At 32.6% G+C, this 19,265-nt stretch overlaps 2 protein-coding genes across 10 annotated transcripts; both read left to right on the top strand.

Annotated features, from left to right (window-relative positions):
* The first annotated feature begins 4,417 nt into the window (after positions 1-4,417).
* LOC114386388 (uncharacterized protein At3g52155, chloroplastic-like) lies at positions 4,418-8,011 on the top strand. 3 transcript variants are annotated; one of them, XR_003661071.1, is made up of 5 exons: positions 4,418-4,703; positions 4,939-5,038; positions 5,142-5,321; positions 5,389-5,551; positions 5,816-5,933. XR_003661071.1 is itself a non-coding variant. In XM_028346391.1 (5 exons), the coding sequence occupies exons 1-5, from the start codon at positions 4,493-4,495 to the stop codon at positions 7,510-7,512; spliced, it is 672 nt and encodes a 223-aa protein (XP_028202192.1). In that variant the 5' UTR covers positions 4,423-4,492; the 3' UTR covers positions 7,513-8,011. The 3 variants fall into 3 exon arrangements, 1 of the variants encoding a protein (XP_028202192.1); XR_003661070.1 differs by having other exon boundaries at positions 5,389-5,618; positions 5,816-5,929; XM_028346391.1 differs by lacking the exon at positions 5,389-5,551 and adding an exon at positions 7,450-8,011 and having other exon boundaries at positions 4,423-4,703.
* Positions 8,012-11,506: 3,495 nt separating this feature from the next.
* Positions 11,507-18,505, top strand: LOC114387060. Of its 7 annotated transcripts, none has more exons than XM_028347172.1 (14): positions 11,508-11,791; positions 12,358-12,630; positions 13,013-13,094; positions 13,213-13,316; positions 13,554-13,600; positions 13,777-13,871; positions 14,120-14,243; positions 15,772-15,852; positions 16,127-16,225; positions 16,326-16,505; positions 16,999-17,142; positions 17,226-17,297; positions 17,505-17,642; positions 18,120-18,505. In XM_028347172.1, exons 3-14 carry the CDS (start codon positions 13,021-13,023, stop codon positions 18,309-18,311), a joined length of 1,350 nt encoding a protein of 449 aa, XP_028202973.1. In that variant the 5' UTR covers positions 11,508-11,791; positions 12,358-12,630; positions 13,013-13,020; the 3' UTR covers positions 18,312-18,505. The 7 variants fall into 7 exon arrangements, with proteins under 7 accessions (XP_028202976.1, XP_028202975.1, XP_028202973.1 ...); XM_028347169.1 differs by having other exon boundaries at positions 13,474-13,600; XM_028347173.1 differs by having other exon boundaries at positions 13,013-13,098.
* Positions 18,506-19,265: the final 760 nt, after the last annotated feature.

Here is a 19,265-nt window from a genome sequence, read left to right as displayed (position 1 = left end):
ACGATGTGGAATTTCCTAACAATCTATACTGTATAATAAGTTAGAATATTAAAACCATACACCAATTTGTGCAACAAAAGCCAAAATAAAATAAAATAATGCATGATATTCTAAAGGGCTATGTTAAATAGAAATATACAGGCAGTGATCTATAACATAGACAAACAGAACATGACAACCCTTCCTATTTGAGAATCCTCCAGTATCCCTTCTGTGTTGTCTCCGACAACAGCAAGTAGTTTCCCATCTGGGCTCAATGAAGTATGCTGCAGACAGAAAGAGAACAAATTCATATTATCATTTATGCCATTTATCATGGAGGAGATTGATATCATATTTTTTCAACATTAGCAGCATGCATCCACAATGCACATCCAACAAGAATATATATTTAGAAACTGATAGGGACTGGAATTGTACTGAAATTAAGATAAAGTTCAACCAGAAACTATCATTTACAAAGTAAGAAATTCAGCCAGTAACATAGAAAATGGGCAGAATAATTAAACTATGCAAAATTCCCCCATCCTTATTCACATTTTCTTTACTCTCTCTCATCATTGCATAATTTCCCTCTTCATTCCCCTGTTGCCACATTTACATTTTGTTACCTCCCTCCACCATTTCATCCTAACTAAAACAATTGATGGCAAATGAAGGATTCCTCGTTCTATAGTTAGTACGTATATAATTTTTAGGTTGCCCATCCAGAAATTTATACTTCTTTGTTTTAACACTAGGTTTTAAACATAAGCACACCCACTTTAGCCCCAATTGACTATAAAAGGATTTTCAACTATCTAGTACTTAGAATATAAATTTATTTTACAAGCAACCTGTACAAATTCTGGCTAAAGCTTTTGTGTGTTTTAAATTTTAAGTGTGCAACCGTGTGCACGGAATAGATTTATCCATCAAAAGTAGTCATTTATTTATTGGTCCCCCGTCCCCCTCCTGGTATTGACAATCTTGCCAATACTTTAGTTATAGAATGTACAGCTAAAACACTACCTTCAATACCCCCAGATTGTGAGGTTGGACTTTCAAATTATTGTATCTAAATTACTTTTAACATATTGACGACAAGAGGCATGAAATTGGTGGGTCCTTCAGAATTGAAAAGCAGTCATCTAAGATTGTCGTCTATGTTGAAGGTCCTCTGTTGTAATTGTGTTGCACTTTTCTACAGCAGCTTGATGAAACCGATAAGGAAAAACTATGGTGGCTGAAGTGGTGGTTTATTTTTAGGAAAAAATATTAGAAAAGGATACTTTTGAAAGAAAAGAAAAACAAAAATATAAAATGGAGGCATGTTTAACAACTGTCTGGTAGGATAGACTTTGATACTATCTTACAATTTGGGTTTAAGCCTAACTTAATCTTACAAAACCAGCTTATACAAAGTGAGTGTTGTCCCCACTTATATATACTTTAAGTTGGTCATACCACTAGTCAGTGTAGGATCTTCCACAAGAATAATGCCATATCTATGATTTAAAACATGGAAACTGGAAAATCAAGTGGAAGTACTTACATTCACTGGCCAAGGAAAGGAAAAGTGGTTCAAAAGTTGAAATCTTTCCACATCCAAGTCTCTAACTCCAGAGTCATTGCTTGAAGCCATGAAATGAACAACTCCACTGATAGATTAATCAATCATTAGTAAGCATCGCTATTTGAGGGTTGTGCACAGTGGTTGCTAACATCATATCAACAATTTATGACCTCCAAAAAAATGAAGGAAAAGGATAATAAGAAAGAAGAGAAGAAAGACCTTGGGTGCTCATAAATCTCCACAGCATTTATGATTGCATTGTCCTCATACTTAGTGTGGGTACAAAAACTAACCCCAGGGTGGTCTAAGTACTGCAGGACATTACATATATGTGGTCGAGTAACATGAATGTATTGACTAATACCCCAATGTACAAGATCAAGGGAAAACAATTGAGGATGACTTCAAATTGTTCCTATTTTATTAAAGCAATAATATTTCAATGAATCATATAAAGAAATAAATCAAATCCTTCTCAAAAACAAGGTTAACATCTATATTGTGTAAAGTATTAAAAGTTAAAACAATACACTAATTTGTGCAACAAAAGCCTAAAAAAGAACAAAATTTGTGCATGATATTCTCATGGTCCATGTTACATAGAAAACTAAAAGAGTTGTAGGTCTGGTACATCTATTGAATAATGATAAGTACAAAATAATAGGAAAAAAAACACCTTGCAAACAAGTTCTCCTTGAAACCCTCCAGCAATCAACAAGTTATCCCGTACAGCCAGTGTACTAATTTGAGTATGAGTAAAACCTTCCTAGAGGCTTACAGGATGTTTCTATTAGCAAAACACATTTGAAATTTGAGATTTTTTCTTTCTTTATAAGTGATGCTTTCAATAGAAAAGCTCTGAAAAAACAATTACCTCACATGGAGCCACATGCACTGATACATTCAAGACTTCAGATCTCTTATAATTTGATGAAGACCAGTGAACAATTGAGTTATGTGAACGAAAATATAGGTCATCTTTTGATGTTGACCAAACCAAATTCCTCAACTGCAAATGACAAATTAGAGGTTTCACAAAAATGTTGCTAAAAATATTGCCAACAACTGTTTAATCTAAAGTTCCACAGGTGAATAGAAAAACATAAACATATATATATATATATATATATATATATATATATATATATATATATATATATATATATATATATCTCGTAGCAAAATAAAGTGTTAGTTATCATACAGGTGTACACGGAGGCACATGTCATTCCACCTTGCTTGGAATTTATTGCTGGAAAGATGAATTTTTTCTCAAATTATCCTGGTTTGGTGCGTGAATCAAAGGTAAAAGCAGCTTCTTGTGGGGGTTGAGACTTGAGAAGGCATTTCTGTAGTGGAGAAGCATGTCAAGGGGTCCACCTTTAGAACAATAATCTTACCAGATATAGGAGGTAAAAAAAAGCTTTTAGTAGGTGATTAAGTTCCTTTTGAAAAGTTTTTGAAATGCAAACAAGTCCCTAATCCTCCACTGACAAACTTTGAAATGCACATGTCCCTTGTCTCTAATGAGTAATCTCATAATCTGGCTTGAAGAACAAATTTTGGTAACAAATGAGCATGATTATAGCTAATAGCCTAAGAAGGGCTGACACTTCAATTTGTCTCACGTATCCGATACCATACTTTTGGATACTTCAGCAATACATTTTCATGAAGTATCCAAACTTATGAAACACTAATAATTCAATTTGTTTCAGATATCGTAATACTTTTTGGATACTTCACTTATGCATATAGGTGAAGTATGGAAACTCTTAAAGTATTTTATAAAAGTCCAATACAACCACATGAAACACATAAGTATATATAATATATAAATATAGAATTATTGTCCCTTAATGAATCAAATATAAAAATTGTTCTATCTATGAATGATTTCAAAAAGGAAGGAGATTGATATTACTTTTCCAATAGGTAAATAATAGAAAGTAGTTTAAGAAGACAATGAATTATAATTTTTTTTTTGTTTTTATTGATGTTTTTCTATTTGGATTTGCAATTATAGATTTAATGTTACTTTTATGATTTTTTATATATTTCTAAATTATCGTATTTTATATATTTTTGAAATAATCATATCGTCATATAGATACGTATTGTATTCCATACATGTATCGTATATATTCATCATAGCTAATAGGAAAACAAGTTTGAGCATGACTGTAGTTGTGATTTGGATGCTTCAAAGGTGTCATATTTTTACTCCACTGAGAAACAATAATTCCAAAGGCAAGGCAAGGGACACAACAAGTGAAGAGACAAAGCAACAACAAGGCCTATCCAAACCAGTACTAACCAACCACAAGCAGAAGAAAGTAAGAAGAAGAAGAAGAAAATATTGAAGGCAAGCATAGGTGAGATTCATTCTACCATTCCTTGTATCCTCTGACATTCAAACTCGAAGGCAATGGCTGCATCCAAAGGCTCCTCCTTCACCTTCCACTCCAAGACCGTAATTTTGAAAAATTGATCAAAATAATACTAACTCTAAATATCAAATTCGCAATTTTAAGCTCACACTAACTATAAATATCAAAAAGACTAAATCAAACTCATGAGTTACAAAATTTTCAAAATGCAGTGAGAGTGTGTTCTTTTAAAACTATTCATATTTCTTTTCTTGGTTTTTAAGATAAACATAAAAGAGTTTTTGAAATTGAATTAGAAAAAAAAAATCATCTCTATCTTAGCCAAACATAGTTTTATTTTGAAAATGGCATTTGAAAATAAAAAAAAAATGTGTTGGAAACTAAAAAAAAATATCAATATGATTTTTTAACAAAAATTAATCATTAGCCATTACCAAAATTGTTGGATATTTTTCACGAAAAGAAAAGGAATATGTATGTATGTTTGTGTGCGTAAGGTTAAAGAATTAAGAACCTAATACAGAGAGTGTGTGTGTGTGTGTGTGAGATGCATTCTGTAATCTGCAACAGCGCCGTTTCACTTTCGCCTTACCACTCTTGTCGCCGGAAACCTAACCGATTGCGGGCCAAATCCTCTCTGCTCGTTCAGAAACAGGACACCCAACTCGGCGAGCCACTCTCCGACTCCGTCTCCGTCTCGCGCCGCCTCATTCTCCTTCGCCATGCCAAGAGTTCCTGGGATAACCGCTCTCTCCGCGGTAACCCACTCCTTTTCCCAATTTTAACTTTTAACTGTGCATAATTATTGGGAACATAACCCAATGGAAATAATGTTATTGCTTCTAAGTACTACTAACAAATGGTGGTTTCTGCTTTGTGCAATTCCTTTGTTAAAGTCTCAAACTTGGTTACCTTACCGGTGTGAATAGTATTTATGTCTTGGTCATGCTCCTAGGTTCTGGGATTTTTTTTTCTTACCTTTTTTTTTTGCAGACCATGACCGGCCTCTGAGCAAGTCTGGGAAAGAGGATGCTGTGAGAGTTTCCCGCAGGCTCCAACAGTTGGGTTGGATTCCTGAACTTATCTTGTCTAGGTTAGCAATTTTGTTGCTCTTTTTTGTGTTGTGGCATTTGAATTTGAGGCTCATTGGGATGAATCTGTTTTCTGAGTTGTGTTTTTTATTTCTTGTGTTGAAGTGACGCAGCGCGTACTAAGGAGACACTTAAGATAATGCAGGAGCAAGTGCAGGAGCTGGTGGAAGCTGAGGTTCATTTTGTTTCTAGTTTCTATTCGATTGCAGCTATGGATGGGCAAACGGCGGAGCACCTTCAAAAAATTATTTGTAGATATTCAAGGGATGAGATACTTACTATAATGTGAGTATCTACAAATTCCTGCCTTTTAGGGTGGTTTCTAACCTTTTTTTTTTTTCCATATTTGAAGGTGGAGGTCGATGATTGAAGCTACATTTGAAATATGTCTTTCAATTTATTCATGTTAGCGCGAAACGACCTATGTGGGACAAACCATACTTTAGTTGATGCTATATTTGCAGATTGAATTTGCTATAATTGAGAAATCACTTGGTGGATGCCAACTACAGGAATTGAATTGCATATTGTTTAACCCATCTGTTGGTTGAATCTAGCCTGGAGATCACTCTATGTGGTTAGGTGGTTGTTATCTCAATCATGTTATATAAAGCCTATACTTAATGAAACAATCCAGTTCATTTTCAAGAATTCTCTAAGTGCCCTTTATTATTTTTGGATAATATCTTTTCATTTTGCTTTTTAAGAAACAAAATTTGATACTTATGAACTAAGATAGCTACGATCTTATGGATATTTGATCATTGGGTGGTATACAGGTGCATGGGACATAATAGGGGCTGGGAAGAAGCAGCATCAATGTTTTCTGGGGCCACTGTGGAATTAAAGACGTGCAATGCTGCACTGCTCGAAACTGCTGGGAAATCTTGGGATGAGGTTTGATTCCATTACCATGCCCAACTGCATATAGTGCATTTTCTTTCAAGTCAGTTTATTATCTCCCATCAAATATTTGGAGTATCTATCAATGATTACATCCTTTTATACTTTTATGAAATTCAGTTATTCTACTAAAGTATTCTCTGGGGATCAGTATCACGCGCAAATATTTTATGGATTATCTTTTGCAAACTATCCTGTGCACTGATTAGCTTCTGATTGCTTTAGTTTTGATTTCAAATCAATATTTCGTGAGGTTATAAATTTAGGATATGTAATTGAAGTAATTGTCTACATGCATGGCTAGTGAAAATGTTGTTATTGCTAGAGTTGGCAGTGAGCCTTTTTTGCTTAACTCAATCAAGGTTTTACTATTGAGATGATGTATATTAGGATGATGGTAAGAATCAGTAAGTATTTGAACATACCCCAAATTCCATGAATCACAATTTGCAATTTCCTAATAGATGATGAAATGATACTCTATTTGTGCTTCTCTGGACCAGATCTTGTATACGTTATAAATGTTATAAAGCTATTCATGATCTTCACCTAATTACTTGAGCTTTTAGTAGAGTCATTCCTTGACAGTTTCGAGTTGCTTTTACCTGGATGCAATGCTATTTTTCATTGGAAATATAGCTTTTCTCATGTATGATTAAGCATCCTTTGGAATTCATAAAATTTGTTTAGAGTATTTAGTGGAGGAAACATCTGTAATTTCTCTTGTAAAATGTTTATTTTTTCTTTTTCTTGTAAAGCTGTTAGTTCCAGACTTCAAATAACTTGTGTCTTTTGCTTGTGGTCATCACTCCCGGGAAATTAATCCTTCCCCTATATCTGATAAATTGTGGGCCCCAATGTGTTACCTTAAGTGTAACCTGAGATAGTTAGTCAATAGCCTTTGCTTCCATGGATTTCCACAAAGTTGCTTCTTAAAGCTATTTGCTATTATGCCTGACACTTGCCCCCCAAAAAAACAAAGTTACTAATAGGACTTTATGGAACATATTTTGTTTTGGAAACAGACAAATTGTGTTCACCACACTGGTCAGCATCTAAACTGAGGTCTTAAAACAGGAAAATAAATAGAAACTATCTTGCATTGTGCTATTGTCTTAAAAATTCATGTTAAAAAGTGTCAATAATGCATTATATTTTAGTTTAAACTCTAAATCTTTGATATGCTAGGATTTTCCTTCTACATGATTATCCACAAAGCTTTAGTATTCAACGCAAGTAGTGGCAAGAGGTATAAGTTTGAAGTTTGTACCATCATTATAACCCTTCCCTCCTCGCCCACCACCTGAAACGTGCTATAAAATAGGTTAGCAACACAACTTGATAGGGTTAATTTGACTAGTTTGCTTTTACTAGGATAAAAAAAAAAACTTAATTTTGTATCTTGGAACAGTGCAAGGTTTTCATTTGTTATTATATTAGCTTTGAAAAGGTAAAAATATTCAGTTTTGAAGTGACAAAAAGGTGTGTATCTAACTTGATATCTTAACAGGCATTTGCCACCGCGGGATTTGGTGGATGGAAGCTTCAGGGCATTATAAAACCAAGTAGCTAGCTAGTTGAGATTTTCCACACTGGGTAAACCTACAAATAGATATGCAAGAGGTTGGATTTGGAAGCATCATTACTTATTCAAGGAACCCAAAACGCCTCAGTTAAGGCTACAGAGCTGATGACTTTGGAAAGTATATACTGGAGAAAAGATGAATGTGATGCAAAAGCTTCAGTTAGATCTGTTTAATTTAGCAGCTATGAATTGTATACATGGTGATTCAAGAGAAACATTGCTGAGGTAATGTGCAGGAGTTCAATCCTTCATATGCTGCTTGGTATTGAGCATTTGTTCATTGAAGTGAACTCATGGTGCTCAGTGGTTGTTGATTCATACACAACTAAACTACAGGTTTCTAAAGAAAAAAAGTATTGGTTTTGTAAATCATATGCTGTGGAAAAAAATAAACACTACCTGTTACCTTTTCCCCCTTCTCTTCCACCTTGATAATAAAGACTGAAAATCTATTTCGAAATATCAATATGGCACGGGTTGATGATTATCAGCAACCTACTAGACAAGAAGCCTTGGCTTAAAATTAGATGAAGTGCAAGATAGTTGAATTTTGTTTCCAAAATTAACTAATGCAAATTTCCTCCTGTGAAGTTTGGTTCAAATAACTGAGGAAGAGTAGACTTAAACTAATCAGATAGCTTCATTTTCGGGTATCAAGATTATGGGAATGTTCGATTAAACTTTTTAAAAAAATTAAGGATATTATATAATATGGCGTGCCCAGATTAAGAAACTTGTTTGGACAATTTTACTGGTTACTGTTATATTCTGCTGTTAATTTTTCTTAATATTTTTAGCATAATTAAATAAAATTATCCTAATGTGCTTTGGATTACGTTAATTCTTTTTAGCAAATTCTATAAATACACTCGAATACATCTTTGGATTACGTTATTTATTGGGGATGTTTTTCTTGTATAAGTCATTTTTCTTCTACATCCAAGTGAGAGGGAAATTTCAAAAATATTCTTCCCTAAGACTCACACGGATTGTGAATCCATAATGATTTTATGAATTGACAATTCGTATATGGGTTGTGGATCTGTAATGATTTTGAATCAATAATTATTATGGATTGACAATTCGTATATGGGTTGTGGATCCGTAATGATTTCGAATCAATGATTTTTAGGTTATTAGCATGACACTTTAATCAACTAAACTAATAAGTTAATTATATTATAAAATAATTAATTTTGTTATATATAATATTAAAAATTTTAATGTATATTTAATGCACATATAAATTTATATAATAAATTTTGTGACAATTAATTTTTATTTAATAATTAATTTTTTACACATATAATTTTTTATTAAACCTATGATTTTTATTTAAAATTTACATATGTAAAAAAAAGTACATTATTATATCAAAATTAATTATAATAAGGTTAAAATAGAAATTTACTTAATGCAATAATTATAAAAAACTATAATTAAATTTATTAAAAAAACATTAAATTTTTTTTAAAAAAAATTAGGTGATACAGATTTATAATCCATATGAATCATACGAATTGACAATCCATATGATTCACATACGGATTCCAAATCGTATGCTTATTATAAGGGGTAATTTTGAAAAATTCAAAAAAGTGTTAGGTGTAAAAGAAATGTAAAGTTGTTGGAAGAAAAAGCCTTGTTTATTGGCAACAACCTTGCTATTTACAACTAGTTGTCATTATTGGTCCCAACAAAATTGCTCTTGGCCCCTACCAACAAAGGGCAATTACCAAACCATCCTATCTTGCACTCATGTTGTCAGATTTTTTTTTTTTGTGGTCAAATGAAATTATGATTATGTTGTGAAGTTTCGCTCAAGTTTGTTAGATCCAGTGTTGTTAATGTACAATAAAATCATGATTTTGTTATGTAACAGTTTTGTTGTACAGCGAAATCATAATTTTGTTGTGCAACAACTTACTGCATAATGGAATCGTGATTCCTTTTGCATCAAAACCTGTTGCATAATGAAGTCGTGATTCCGTTGTGCATCAACAACTTACTGTATAATGGAATTGTGATTTTGCTGTGAGAAATTTCACACTTGTACATTTTTTCTCTTAAAAGAATACTAAACGAAAGTGTGATTCTGTTGTACATTTCTTTTTCCAGGAACAAAATCAAAACGGAATTGTGATTCTGTTGTACATATTGTATAGCAAAATTACACTTCTATAGTACTATCATGTTTTAACCCTCTTGCACAACATAATTATAATTCTTTTGCATATTATTTTCCTCCCCAAAAAGTATTACCACATTGTGTTTCCACTACAAAGAAGGGAGTGCAAATTTTTTGCACATCGAAATGATTCTTTTTTAGCAACTCCCTTACGACTATCCCGCCTCCAATACAAGAATAACGGCTCCCAACCCGGAAGGTTGTTTTTGCTATATAAACACTAATTAACATAAAATAAGAACAAATGTAATAATCACCAAAAAGTTAGACTTGCTTCTGAAGTGTTCGCTGAATTGATAGCTGAGTCATATTTCTCCGCAGAGGGGCAAAGATCATTCAATAGAGGATCAGTGCTTGCAACACTAGCAATGTTTAATCAATTTTAAAAAAGTAAAATGATTAATCAATGCCCAAAATCAAACAGTAAATAATGTGTTAAATGTTAACCATAAATTAACTCAGGTATCCACTTTTCCAAAATTGGGCTTAATGTGCTCCCTAATTGGAAATATCAAATATGTCCATCAAGATTCCCCAACAGTAACTTTGCATGGATGGCTCCTCAGCAATATGTATCAACTATATAGCCTGAGTTACTAATGAATGATATGGCATTGGTTTATGCTTCATACAGATGAAAATTACAAGTGGACTCTCTCTTTTGAGGAATGGAAAAAGCAAACGATACCATTGACAAACTGGACATAATAAATTCGGGTGAAAGGAGCTTAGTTTGAAAGTTCAGACAACCATGCCATCTTTGCATCGCTACACCCATATCTTTCTCATATTGCTTTCATGGTCTTTTTTTTTTTTTAATAATTTACCTGTTTAACCAAACGAATTAGATTTTTTAATTTTTTTATATATATTCCAAAATAAAAAATTGATTTGACACAAAATATTTTTAAAAGGGACTAAACAAAACAAACAAGAAAGGCTATATCAATATTTTTTCAAAAAAAAAAGGTGGTATCAGCATTTAGATTTGTAAAGGAAAATAGATTAATATAGATTCTTGTCACAATCTAAAAGTGAGAAAACTGTGTAAGTTTAAACTTTAAAAATATTAGTGTTTTAGTCACATTATAATTATTTTTATATGATTAAAATTTATCGTAAATATATTTTTAGTATATTAGATTTACAATATACAATTAAGTTATAATATAAGACAACTTTTAACTATTGACAATTTCTTTAAAAAAATAATTAAAATTTAATTTAGACATGGGTAAAAGAAAAAAATATATAAAATGATAGAATTAATTGAAATTCAATTAAAAGGATGGTAGTTTAGATGGTCGAAAGGAATTGTTTAACTAATTGTAGGATAGTATGTAAAACAAATATTTAAAATAGAGAATATTAAAAATATCTAATTCAAAAAATAGGAAGAGTAAAAGTCTCTGTCTTTAAATTTAATATGCTAATTTATATGTATAGGTATAATCTTTATTTTTTGGTGTAGTCTTTATTAATTATTTTTAACTCAAACTAAAGTATATAATTAATTGATTATTTAACCACGGTTTCCTATAGCCTTTTTATATAGTCAAAAGGGTAACACTAGTGTATAAAAAAATAATTTTTATATTATTTTATCAACTATCATTTAATTTTTCATATGAAGTTATTAACTGTCATTTAATAACAATTAGTTTTTTAATCAAAGATGCTCTTCACGTAATTAAACACATGCTAAAGTGTGCCACCTTTATTGATTTAGATTTATTTAAATTTTAAAAGTTTCCCATTATATACTAAATTTGTCAAGACTTCGTTAGTTGATGTTTAATAAATGAGACAATCTCAGCATATGAATGCATGAATAAGAGAGAAAGTGCAAATTTAAGGAAATTCCAGCTGCTTGCTTCAGATGTTGTGTCTGTTTTTGATCTTCTCCTTCGTTACCAATCTCCGATGATTTCTCTCTCAGTAAAATCCAAAGGAAAAACCAAAAATAACATCAAAACTTTTTCATCCATTTCAATTTCCTTCTCTGATTTGCTTACTCTTCAGATTGCCATTTTGCTTCTGATTTTTGGGTCGTACCTTCATACCCTTTTCTCCATTCTGGTAAAGTTGTTTTCTTTTTGTTTTTCTCTTTCCAGTTTCCCGGTTTTTTGCTTCCCCTTGATGTTAAAATCAGATTCAGAGGGCATGTGCATTGGTATTCATGAACATGGTAAATGTGGCACTTTGAATGTGGGATCTGACAGAATTTTCGTCCCTTTGTTTCCTCTCTATGCCTACGTTCTTTGCTTGTTTTATCAGCTTTTGTCATTTTTGTTGCAATGTTTGGGACTATTTCATGGGGCTACGTGTATACTGTAACTCATGTTTGGAGTTTTTTAACCTTGAATAAAGTGGATGCAATGATGGCGGAAAATAGTGGGGGTTCTAAAGGAGCTTTTGTTTGCGGGCGAAATTTCTGGCTTACTGTGCCTTTTATATTTTTTTTTTCTAGAAACAAATTTTGTAAAAAACTTGATGACATTTGATTATGGAAATGCTTTCAGTTTATTGGTTTTTTTTTAATTTTTTTTTATTAGGATCAACAAGTTTTGGTACGGAGTGTTTGTTTATTGCCTTTGGATTCAAAAAGTCACCTTCTTAAAAGGGTTGGTGTTTGTTTCTTACAGGAATAGGGCATTAATAGCTTGTGTTGGAAATGGTTGTCATTAAGTAATGTCAGGCATTTGAATTCAGGAGTAAGGTTCTTCCTATCTTGGAGGATCTGAGATTAAGGTGCAATTCAAGGAGTTTTTATCTGTCTTGAAAGATGGGGGTGAATTGACTTTGAGCTTCTCAGAGGCTCCATCCTGCTTGAAATCTTATGAAGTGGAGCTGCTCTGAGATACATGTTGAAGCAAGATGATTGAGCAATTCATCAATTTCATTATTCGGCCTCCCAGGTATTATTACATTCTGTAGGTTAGTGGCTTATTAGCATTAGTTTATTTGCATTCCAAGTTTTACAAGTAGTTTTTGAATGTTGTAGTATTGTCAATGATGACTCGTATGTTTAAGCTAGTGATTCTTCTTTTCATTTGATTGAAATTAGGCTTGCAGTTTGCTCTGTATCTTGTTCAACTGAACACACCTCAATCATTTTTGGTATAGCTATAGCCCTTATGAGACAATTTTCACCATAGACTTAAATTACTGCTGTTTTTCTGATTTTCTTTTTCTTGTATTCAACTAAGTGCCCTTGCATCCTATGCTCCACTTGTGGTTCTCTTTTCTCAAGTTCATTGAATTACATTTTCAGTGTATCTACTTTTGTTAAATATACAGGGCTCAATATGATCCAGATCAGTACCTATGGGAAAAGGAATTCACCCTTGCAGGAAGAACATACCAAAGGCAGGATTTGGAGGCAAGTATGGACATATTTTTGTTATATTCAACTACTATTCTCCACTTTTAGAAGTTACTTTATGATTACAACTTACTGCAATTTGTTGAAAACTAGATCCTTTTTTTTAAACTTGTAGCTCAAGAATTCCAGAGGCTATACATTGCAGTGTAGTCATTATCTACCTTCTCCTTTGCCTGAAGATATTTCTCTTCCTTGTGTTGTATATTGCCACGGAAATAGGTATGCCAATTTTTATGGATACTGCTATCACTGCAAGAGATTCTATACGGTTTACAGTCATAAAGACCCTTTTTGAACATTCTTTTTTTTTTTCAGAATGACACACTCATTCCATTCTTCTCTTTTTCCATATGTATGTGCATGTACAATGATGCAGTGGATGTAGGGCAGATGCCAATGAAGCTGTTGTTATTCTTCTTCCATCAAATATTACTGTTTTTACTCTTGACTTCTCAGGGTCAGGCTTGTCTGATGGAGAACATGTTAGCCTTGGTTGGCATGAAGTAAGTTACCTCTTTTTGCATGTATTTATTTCTTTAATTAGTTTCCAAAATTACATCTTATATGCATCTAACGAAAGTTTCTTTATGAATTAACAATGCAACACATCTATAAAGTTGTTTGCTTTTTTGTGTAATTTTCCTGCAATGGTTATCAAGTTTAATGTTTCCTGTGACAGAAAGACGACCTCAAGATGGTGGTGTCACATTTAAAAAGCAACAAACTAGTATCTCATATTGGTCTTTGGGGACGATCAATGGGTGCTGTTACTAGGTTTACTTCTTCTAAGTTTTAACCAGTTTGATTTTCAATGGTTTTAGTAATAATTCTTTCTATATGTACTTCTATTACATGTTAATTGTACATAAACCAAAAAAAAGACTCCTCAAGATGGCTCTAAATTTAAGACTTCAATGCTGGGTGTTAAAATATACCTCATCTATTCTATGTGTGTAATTATAAGTCACATATATGAGAATCTCTAGTATAGTTATTTCTCACTTTGCTTTGGTGCGGTGTAGCCTTCTTTATGGAGCTGAAGACCCTTCTATTGCTGGAATGGTGTTGGATAGTGCCTTTTCAAACTTATATGATCTAATGATGGAGCTTGCTGATGTCTATAAAATTCGACTTCCAAAGTTCACAGTACACATTCTCTCTCTCCTTCACTCCCTATGTGTGTGTGCACATGTAGTACTTTAGATTCTACCTTCCCCATTTTAATAACTAGAGATGTGGAATTAAAATAGAAAGAGGATCTTCATTCGGTTACCTCGTAACTTTCTTGGAGAGATTAACCTTTAGATTGTAGTGCATGATATCTGCCATACATGGTGCATCGTCTATCTGAAAATTTTCAGGTTGTAAAAAGACTTAAATTGCTATTAATCATCTCAGTATGCTGTTTAGTTGTGTTGCTGGAGGAAGTAATAAGAGCTTGTAATTTTTCATTTAATAAAAGAACAATTTATCGTATATGATCATTGCCTGCTACCTAAGATATCGGACACACGGCTTTGCTTTTGCACCATGAGGAATGCTAGTAACACACTCCCTCCTATTAGTTAAAATTTATTGAAAACAACAAAATCATGAGAGAGATTCATCCAATAAGATAGGGACCCACAAATTTTTTATATTCCCAATAAATTTCAACCAATAAGAATGAATGTGTTCAAAAGATTGTATCAGAGAGTGTGTTCCTAGCATTCTCTTTGCACCATTTTATACCCATTCTACTGAGTCTATACTTCTATTTGAATCTGGCAGGCCGACATATTTCTCTAGTTTGAGTGAAAAGTCCTTGTGCACTGAAAATTGTTTACCCTGTTCAGTGGACTTCAGTGAGCCCCTTCTGATTTACATTTTATTTTGTTGGCCAAACTGAGCAAAGAGCATCATAGTTTTTGTGTTGGCATCTTACTTTAAAAAAAAATTCCCTCCAAAATGGGAAAAGGAATCCCAAGAATACAGAATAAATTATTCTTCATTAAGATTCTTTAAATAAAATTTTATTCTGGATCTTTGGTTTCTCACCTTTTAGAGTTGTTTTTCTATTTTGAAAATTTTAATGATGAAAGTTAGGAATTTATTAACTATAGCATATTAGCATTTTCTTGGTATTAATTAATAATAATAATATTCTTACATTCTTTTACTTTTTTTTTTTGGGGGGGGGGGGGGGGGGGGGGGATGGGGGGTGTATTGGATTCATTAAAGAATTAGGTTGACTGGTAGAATTATCGATAAAAATGTTTGTTGTATGAGGTAACACGTGAATATGTATTTTAGTTCTTTGAGTAGTGAGTATGTATTTGTGCATTAGGTTTCTAAATACCTGTAGGCTTTATATTTGATCTTCCTTTGAAATTTGGAGAATGTATGTTTTGTTTGATTAAATGAACTGGGGATAGGATTGTTTAATATCTATGAAGTGGTAAAGTCTTTCATCTTAGAGCTTTCATATCTGTATTCTTGCCTTGGTTGGCAATTACATTGTTTAGTTTTCCATTATGTTTATTGCCCTTTTGTTATGGTTTTTCTTTTAATTTTTTATTCAAAGTGGATCTAAAATCAGTGGCAGTTAAACTTGGATTGTCTTCTAGACTGTGATACGTTGGACATTTCTAGTTTTGGTTAAGTCTGAGATTTTGCTGATCTGGTTTACAATTAGGTTAAAATGGCTGTACAATACATGCGGCGGGTTATTGAGAAGAAGGCAAAGTTTGATATCATGGACCTGAACTGTTTGCTGGTATGGATTCATTCTGCATTTTTTTTCATAAAGAATGATTTAAGTTTTTCTTGATCTTTCCAACTTTTGAAATTGAAGATTATTAATGTAAATTTTAGGGAGAATTTACTACTTTTGTTTAGTCTCTACGGAAGATTTTTATTATAAGAAATTTTGAACACAAAAACTATTTCAAACATACTCTTAGTATAATAGCATTCATTTTCTCGTAAACAATTAGCCAAGAATAGTTTCTTCCTTTCTGTGACTATCTTAATACTTTAAAAGCTTACAGGTTGCACCGAAGACATTCATTCCTGTTTTACTTGGACATGGTAATGATGACCAATTCATTCAGCCTCACCACTCTGATCTCATCTCTGAATCATATGCGGTATTCTTTCAAACCATCAATCTAATGTTCTTAAAGCAATATGCAGTTTTGCACTCTCTTGACATAAACAAAATATCTAACTTGATCTCTAAATTTGTAGGGAGATAAAAATATCATAAAATTTGATGGTGATCACAACTCCTCTCGACCACAGTTCTTTTATAATTCAATTTCCATTTTCTTCTACAATGTCCTCCACCCTCCTCACACTCCTAGAGTTTGTAAGCTTGAGAAATATTTTGATTTTGGGGATTTGAAGACTGGTTCTGCTGTGAATGAGGTAAAGATCACTTCAGAGAAGCTGAGTCTACAAGAAATATACCTGAATTTAAACATTGTGACCAGAATGCAGTTTGTGAACTCAAACAATGATACACCAGCAAGCTTCAAGGGGCAGTAACATTGTCAAAATGGAAAAGGCAAAAGAAAGGAGATATAGGTGTTAGGAAGTCCCACATTGCTTGACTCAATTCTTGGGATGTAGCTTATATATCTATTGGGAAACTTCACTTAATGCCAATTGATTTTAAGCTGAAATCTATCATGGTTTCAGAACCTATAGCCCATCTTGGTTCTTACCTATCTAACAATAGGATCATCTTCTCTTAACTACCTGAAATTTCTAAAATTTGAGATGTCAACTTTCATTTCACTTTTTTGAAATATTAACATAAAATGTTATTATGTAGATATGTATGGTCATTTGATTCAGTTTTGTTATGTGGATTTTATTTGAATAATAAAATACTAAGTCGCTCTTGCTTTCATCCTAGAGTCTATTATATGGGATACTCTCTAGTCTACAGTCAGCAACTACTGATGCTGCGAGTTCATCTTCTGCTCCTCCAAACACTTCAAATTCAATCACAGCATCAGTTAGTGAACTTATTTCAAAAGTTGCTCCAGTAACCGCCGCTGTAGGATGGCTCTTTCCATCTGTCCGAGTTATTTTTTTCTAAAACCTTTGTTCTGTTTAATTCATTAATTGCTTTTGATTCAGGAGTCCATGATTAGAGAGGAACCAAAGCATGGAAATAATGAACCTGGCCATGATGAGCCTGCAGATATGAAGGTGATTTTATCAAGTACCATCTCTGAAATTAAGAAATTGTTCAGGGCTTTTTCACATCTAGATTGCACTATTTTCATATAGAGAGGAATTAATTGCTTTCTTTTCTAGTAATTATTTGCTATCTATTGCATTAGTGGTCTAAAAGGCCTGTGTAGAACTTGGATCATATTTTCTTTGTCCTGAAATTGACCTTTAAAGATTCAACAGGATGAACAAAATGACCCGACTGAAGATTACTTCTCATACTGTAGCTCAACTAGAGAAAGCTGGGGAAGATGTTCTACTTTAGTACTCAGCGATGAAGAATCTTATCCAGATTTCAGGGATGATGATAATGGTTCTGAGGTCGGTCTCTCTCAAAACACTCATTCATGCACGCCTCAAATAATGTTTGATCTCTTAACTAGTTGAGGCCTTGAGGGCATAAAAATGATTTGGAAGTGATGTGAGAAACTTGTGTGATTTTAACTTGTTTTCGAGTTTATATCATGGTGCTATGCTGTCTTTGTTTCTTCATTAGCACTTAGGAGAAGAAAATAAGAATATGAAATGAATGGAGCTTCTCTCGTATACTACAATCAACTTCTGTACTTAACTTCTATAGAAGTTCTATCATCTAACTTCTCCAAAAGTTGAGGTGGATAAAATTGAGTGTAGCTAATAAGAGAAGCTCAATTCACTTTACCTTGTTTTTTCACTTATAAGTGTTTATGAAGAAGTTTATCCAAACAGGATATTATCTATAATATTTTTTGGTAATTCATACATTGACATAGTTGTTATGTGCTTCATGTGAATACAATATTGAAATACTCTTAAAAGGTATTTGCAACACCCCTGGGAAGTATGAGAGAAATGGCTGCAGACCCAAAGGAAGAGGGAAAGGATCAGAAGAAGAAGAAGAAAGCTGAAAGATCCTCAAAGAAGCTCAAGTCTGAGAGATTTGACAAGTGGGAGTCCCTCAGTCAACGGCTGCGACTTTGCATTTTAAAGGGAAGACCAAAGCCCTCGTGACATGTCTTGACTGCTACATGTGTGACATAGTTCATCTAACTATTTGTTTTCATAACATCAATGTAAGACACTGCTATTTTTAGGCAGTCCGTGAAACTCAACTTGGTTGTAGGTTGACTAGTTGATTGAATTGATTCTCTTTTGGGAAATATTCAACATGTATTTATGTACACAATATTGGTTTCTCTTTCTAGCTCCTCTTTCACTTGTTTATTGTTGCAGGAGTATGATTCATTTGTCATTCTCACCTTATTGCCTAGCGTTGCAATGTCTACATTGGGGGCTTATTGTGCTTTGTTATGTTGTGTGGCTGTTTAGCAGGGGACGTTTTATTCAAGTTCTTTTTATCTTGTTTTAATAAATTGAGATTATTCTGTCGAAAAAAAAATGAGATCATTAGAATAATAAGTTCATATAAAACAAGTCTTTGATTAAATTATTTATCTAAACGTGTTCCTGATGTCAAACATTTCATGTTTGAGTGATAGAATTGGAATTACAATTTTAAATTTTAATATTTATTTTAATTCAGTCAAAATTGAAATTAGTTCAGAATGATATTTAATGTTTTCGATATGCAAACAATTAGGATGTGTAATTTTTTTCAATTTCATTGTTTACATGTAAGATTTAAATGTTGAAAATAAAGTAAATAACAAATCTCAAGTCAAAAAATTATTTAATATACTAATATTTCAATATTTCAAATATAGTATTATATTTATCATTTTAAAAAATGAAAAAGCAATAGTTTCTATGTTTTCGAAGCAATATAGTAATATTCTACTAATAATGGTAGTTTTTCAATTTCTCCTCTTAGGCCACTAGTAATTTTGGGCATTTCTTTTATTAGGTAAGCCTTTTTCTTCCAATGCTAAAAACTTTTATCTTGCCACCAATTTTGATAACGTACCACCACTTTTGCCACAGGTACTATTATTGGAAAAGCACGAG

This window comes from Glycine soja, chromosome 15 (genome assembly GCF_004193775.1).
Source record: "Glycine soja cultivar W05 chromosome 15, ASM419377v2, whole genome shotgun sequence".
Taxonomy (NCBI): Eukaryota; Viridiplantae; Streptophyta; class Magnoliopsida; order Fabales; family Fabaceae; genus Glycine; species Glycine soja.
This window is presented reverse-complemented; position numbering and strand designations above follow the sequence as displayed.

Excerpts from the sequence above, each read along its gene's own strand:
- LOC114386388 (XM_028346391.1), top strand. The coding sequence starts at position 4,493 with ATGCATTCTGTAATCTGCAACAGCGCCGTTTCACTTTCGCCTTACCAC. Across the intron at positions 5,322-5,815 it reads GATGAGATACTTACTATAAT|GTGCATGGGACATAATAGGG; the intron begins GTGAGTATCTAC and ends GGTGGTATACAG. Across the intron at positions 5,934-7,449 it reads CTGGGAAATCTTGGGATGAG|GCATTTGCCACCGCGGGATT; the intron begins GTTTGATTCCAT and ends ATATCTTAACAG.
- LOC114387060 (XM_028347169.1), top strand. The coding sequence starts at position 12,590 with ATGATTGAGCAATTCATCAATTTCATTATTCGGCCTCCCAG. Across the intron at positions 12,631-13,012 it reads TTCATTATTCGGCCTCCCAG|GGCTCAATATGATCCAGATC; the intron begins GTATTATTACAT and ends TTAAATATACAG. Across the intron at positions 17,143-17,225 it reads TTGCTCCAGTAACCGCCGCT|GAGTCCATGATTAGAGAGGA; the intron begins GTAGGATGGCTC and ends CTTTTGATTCAG.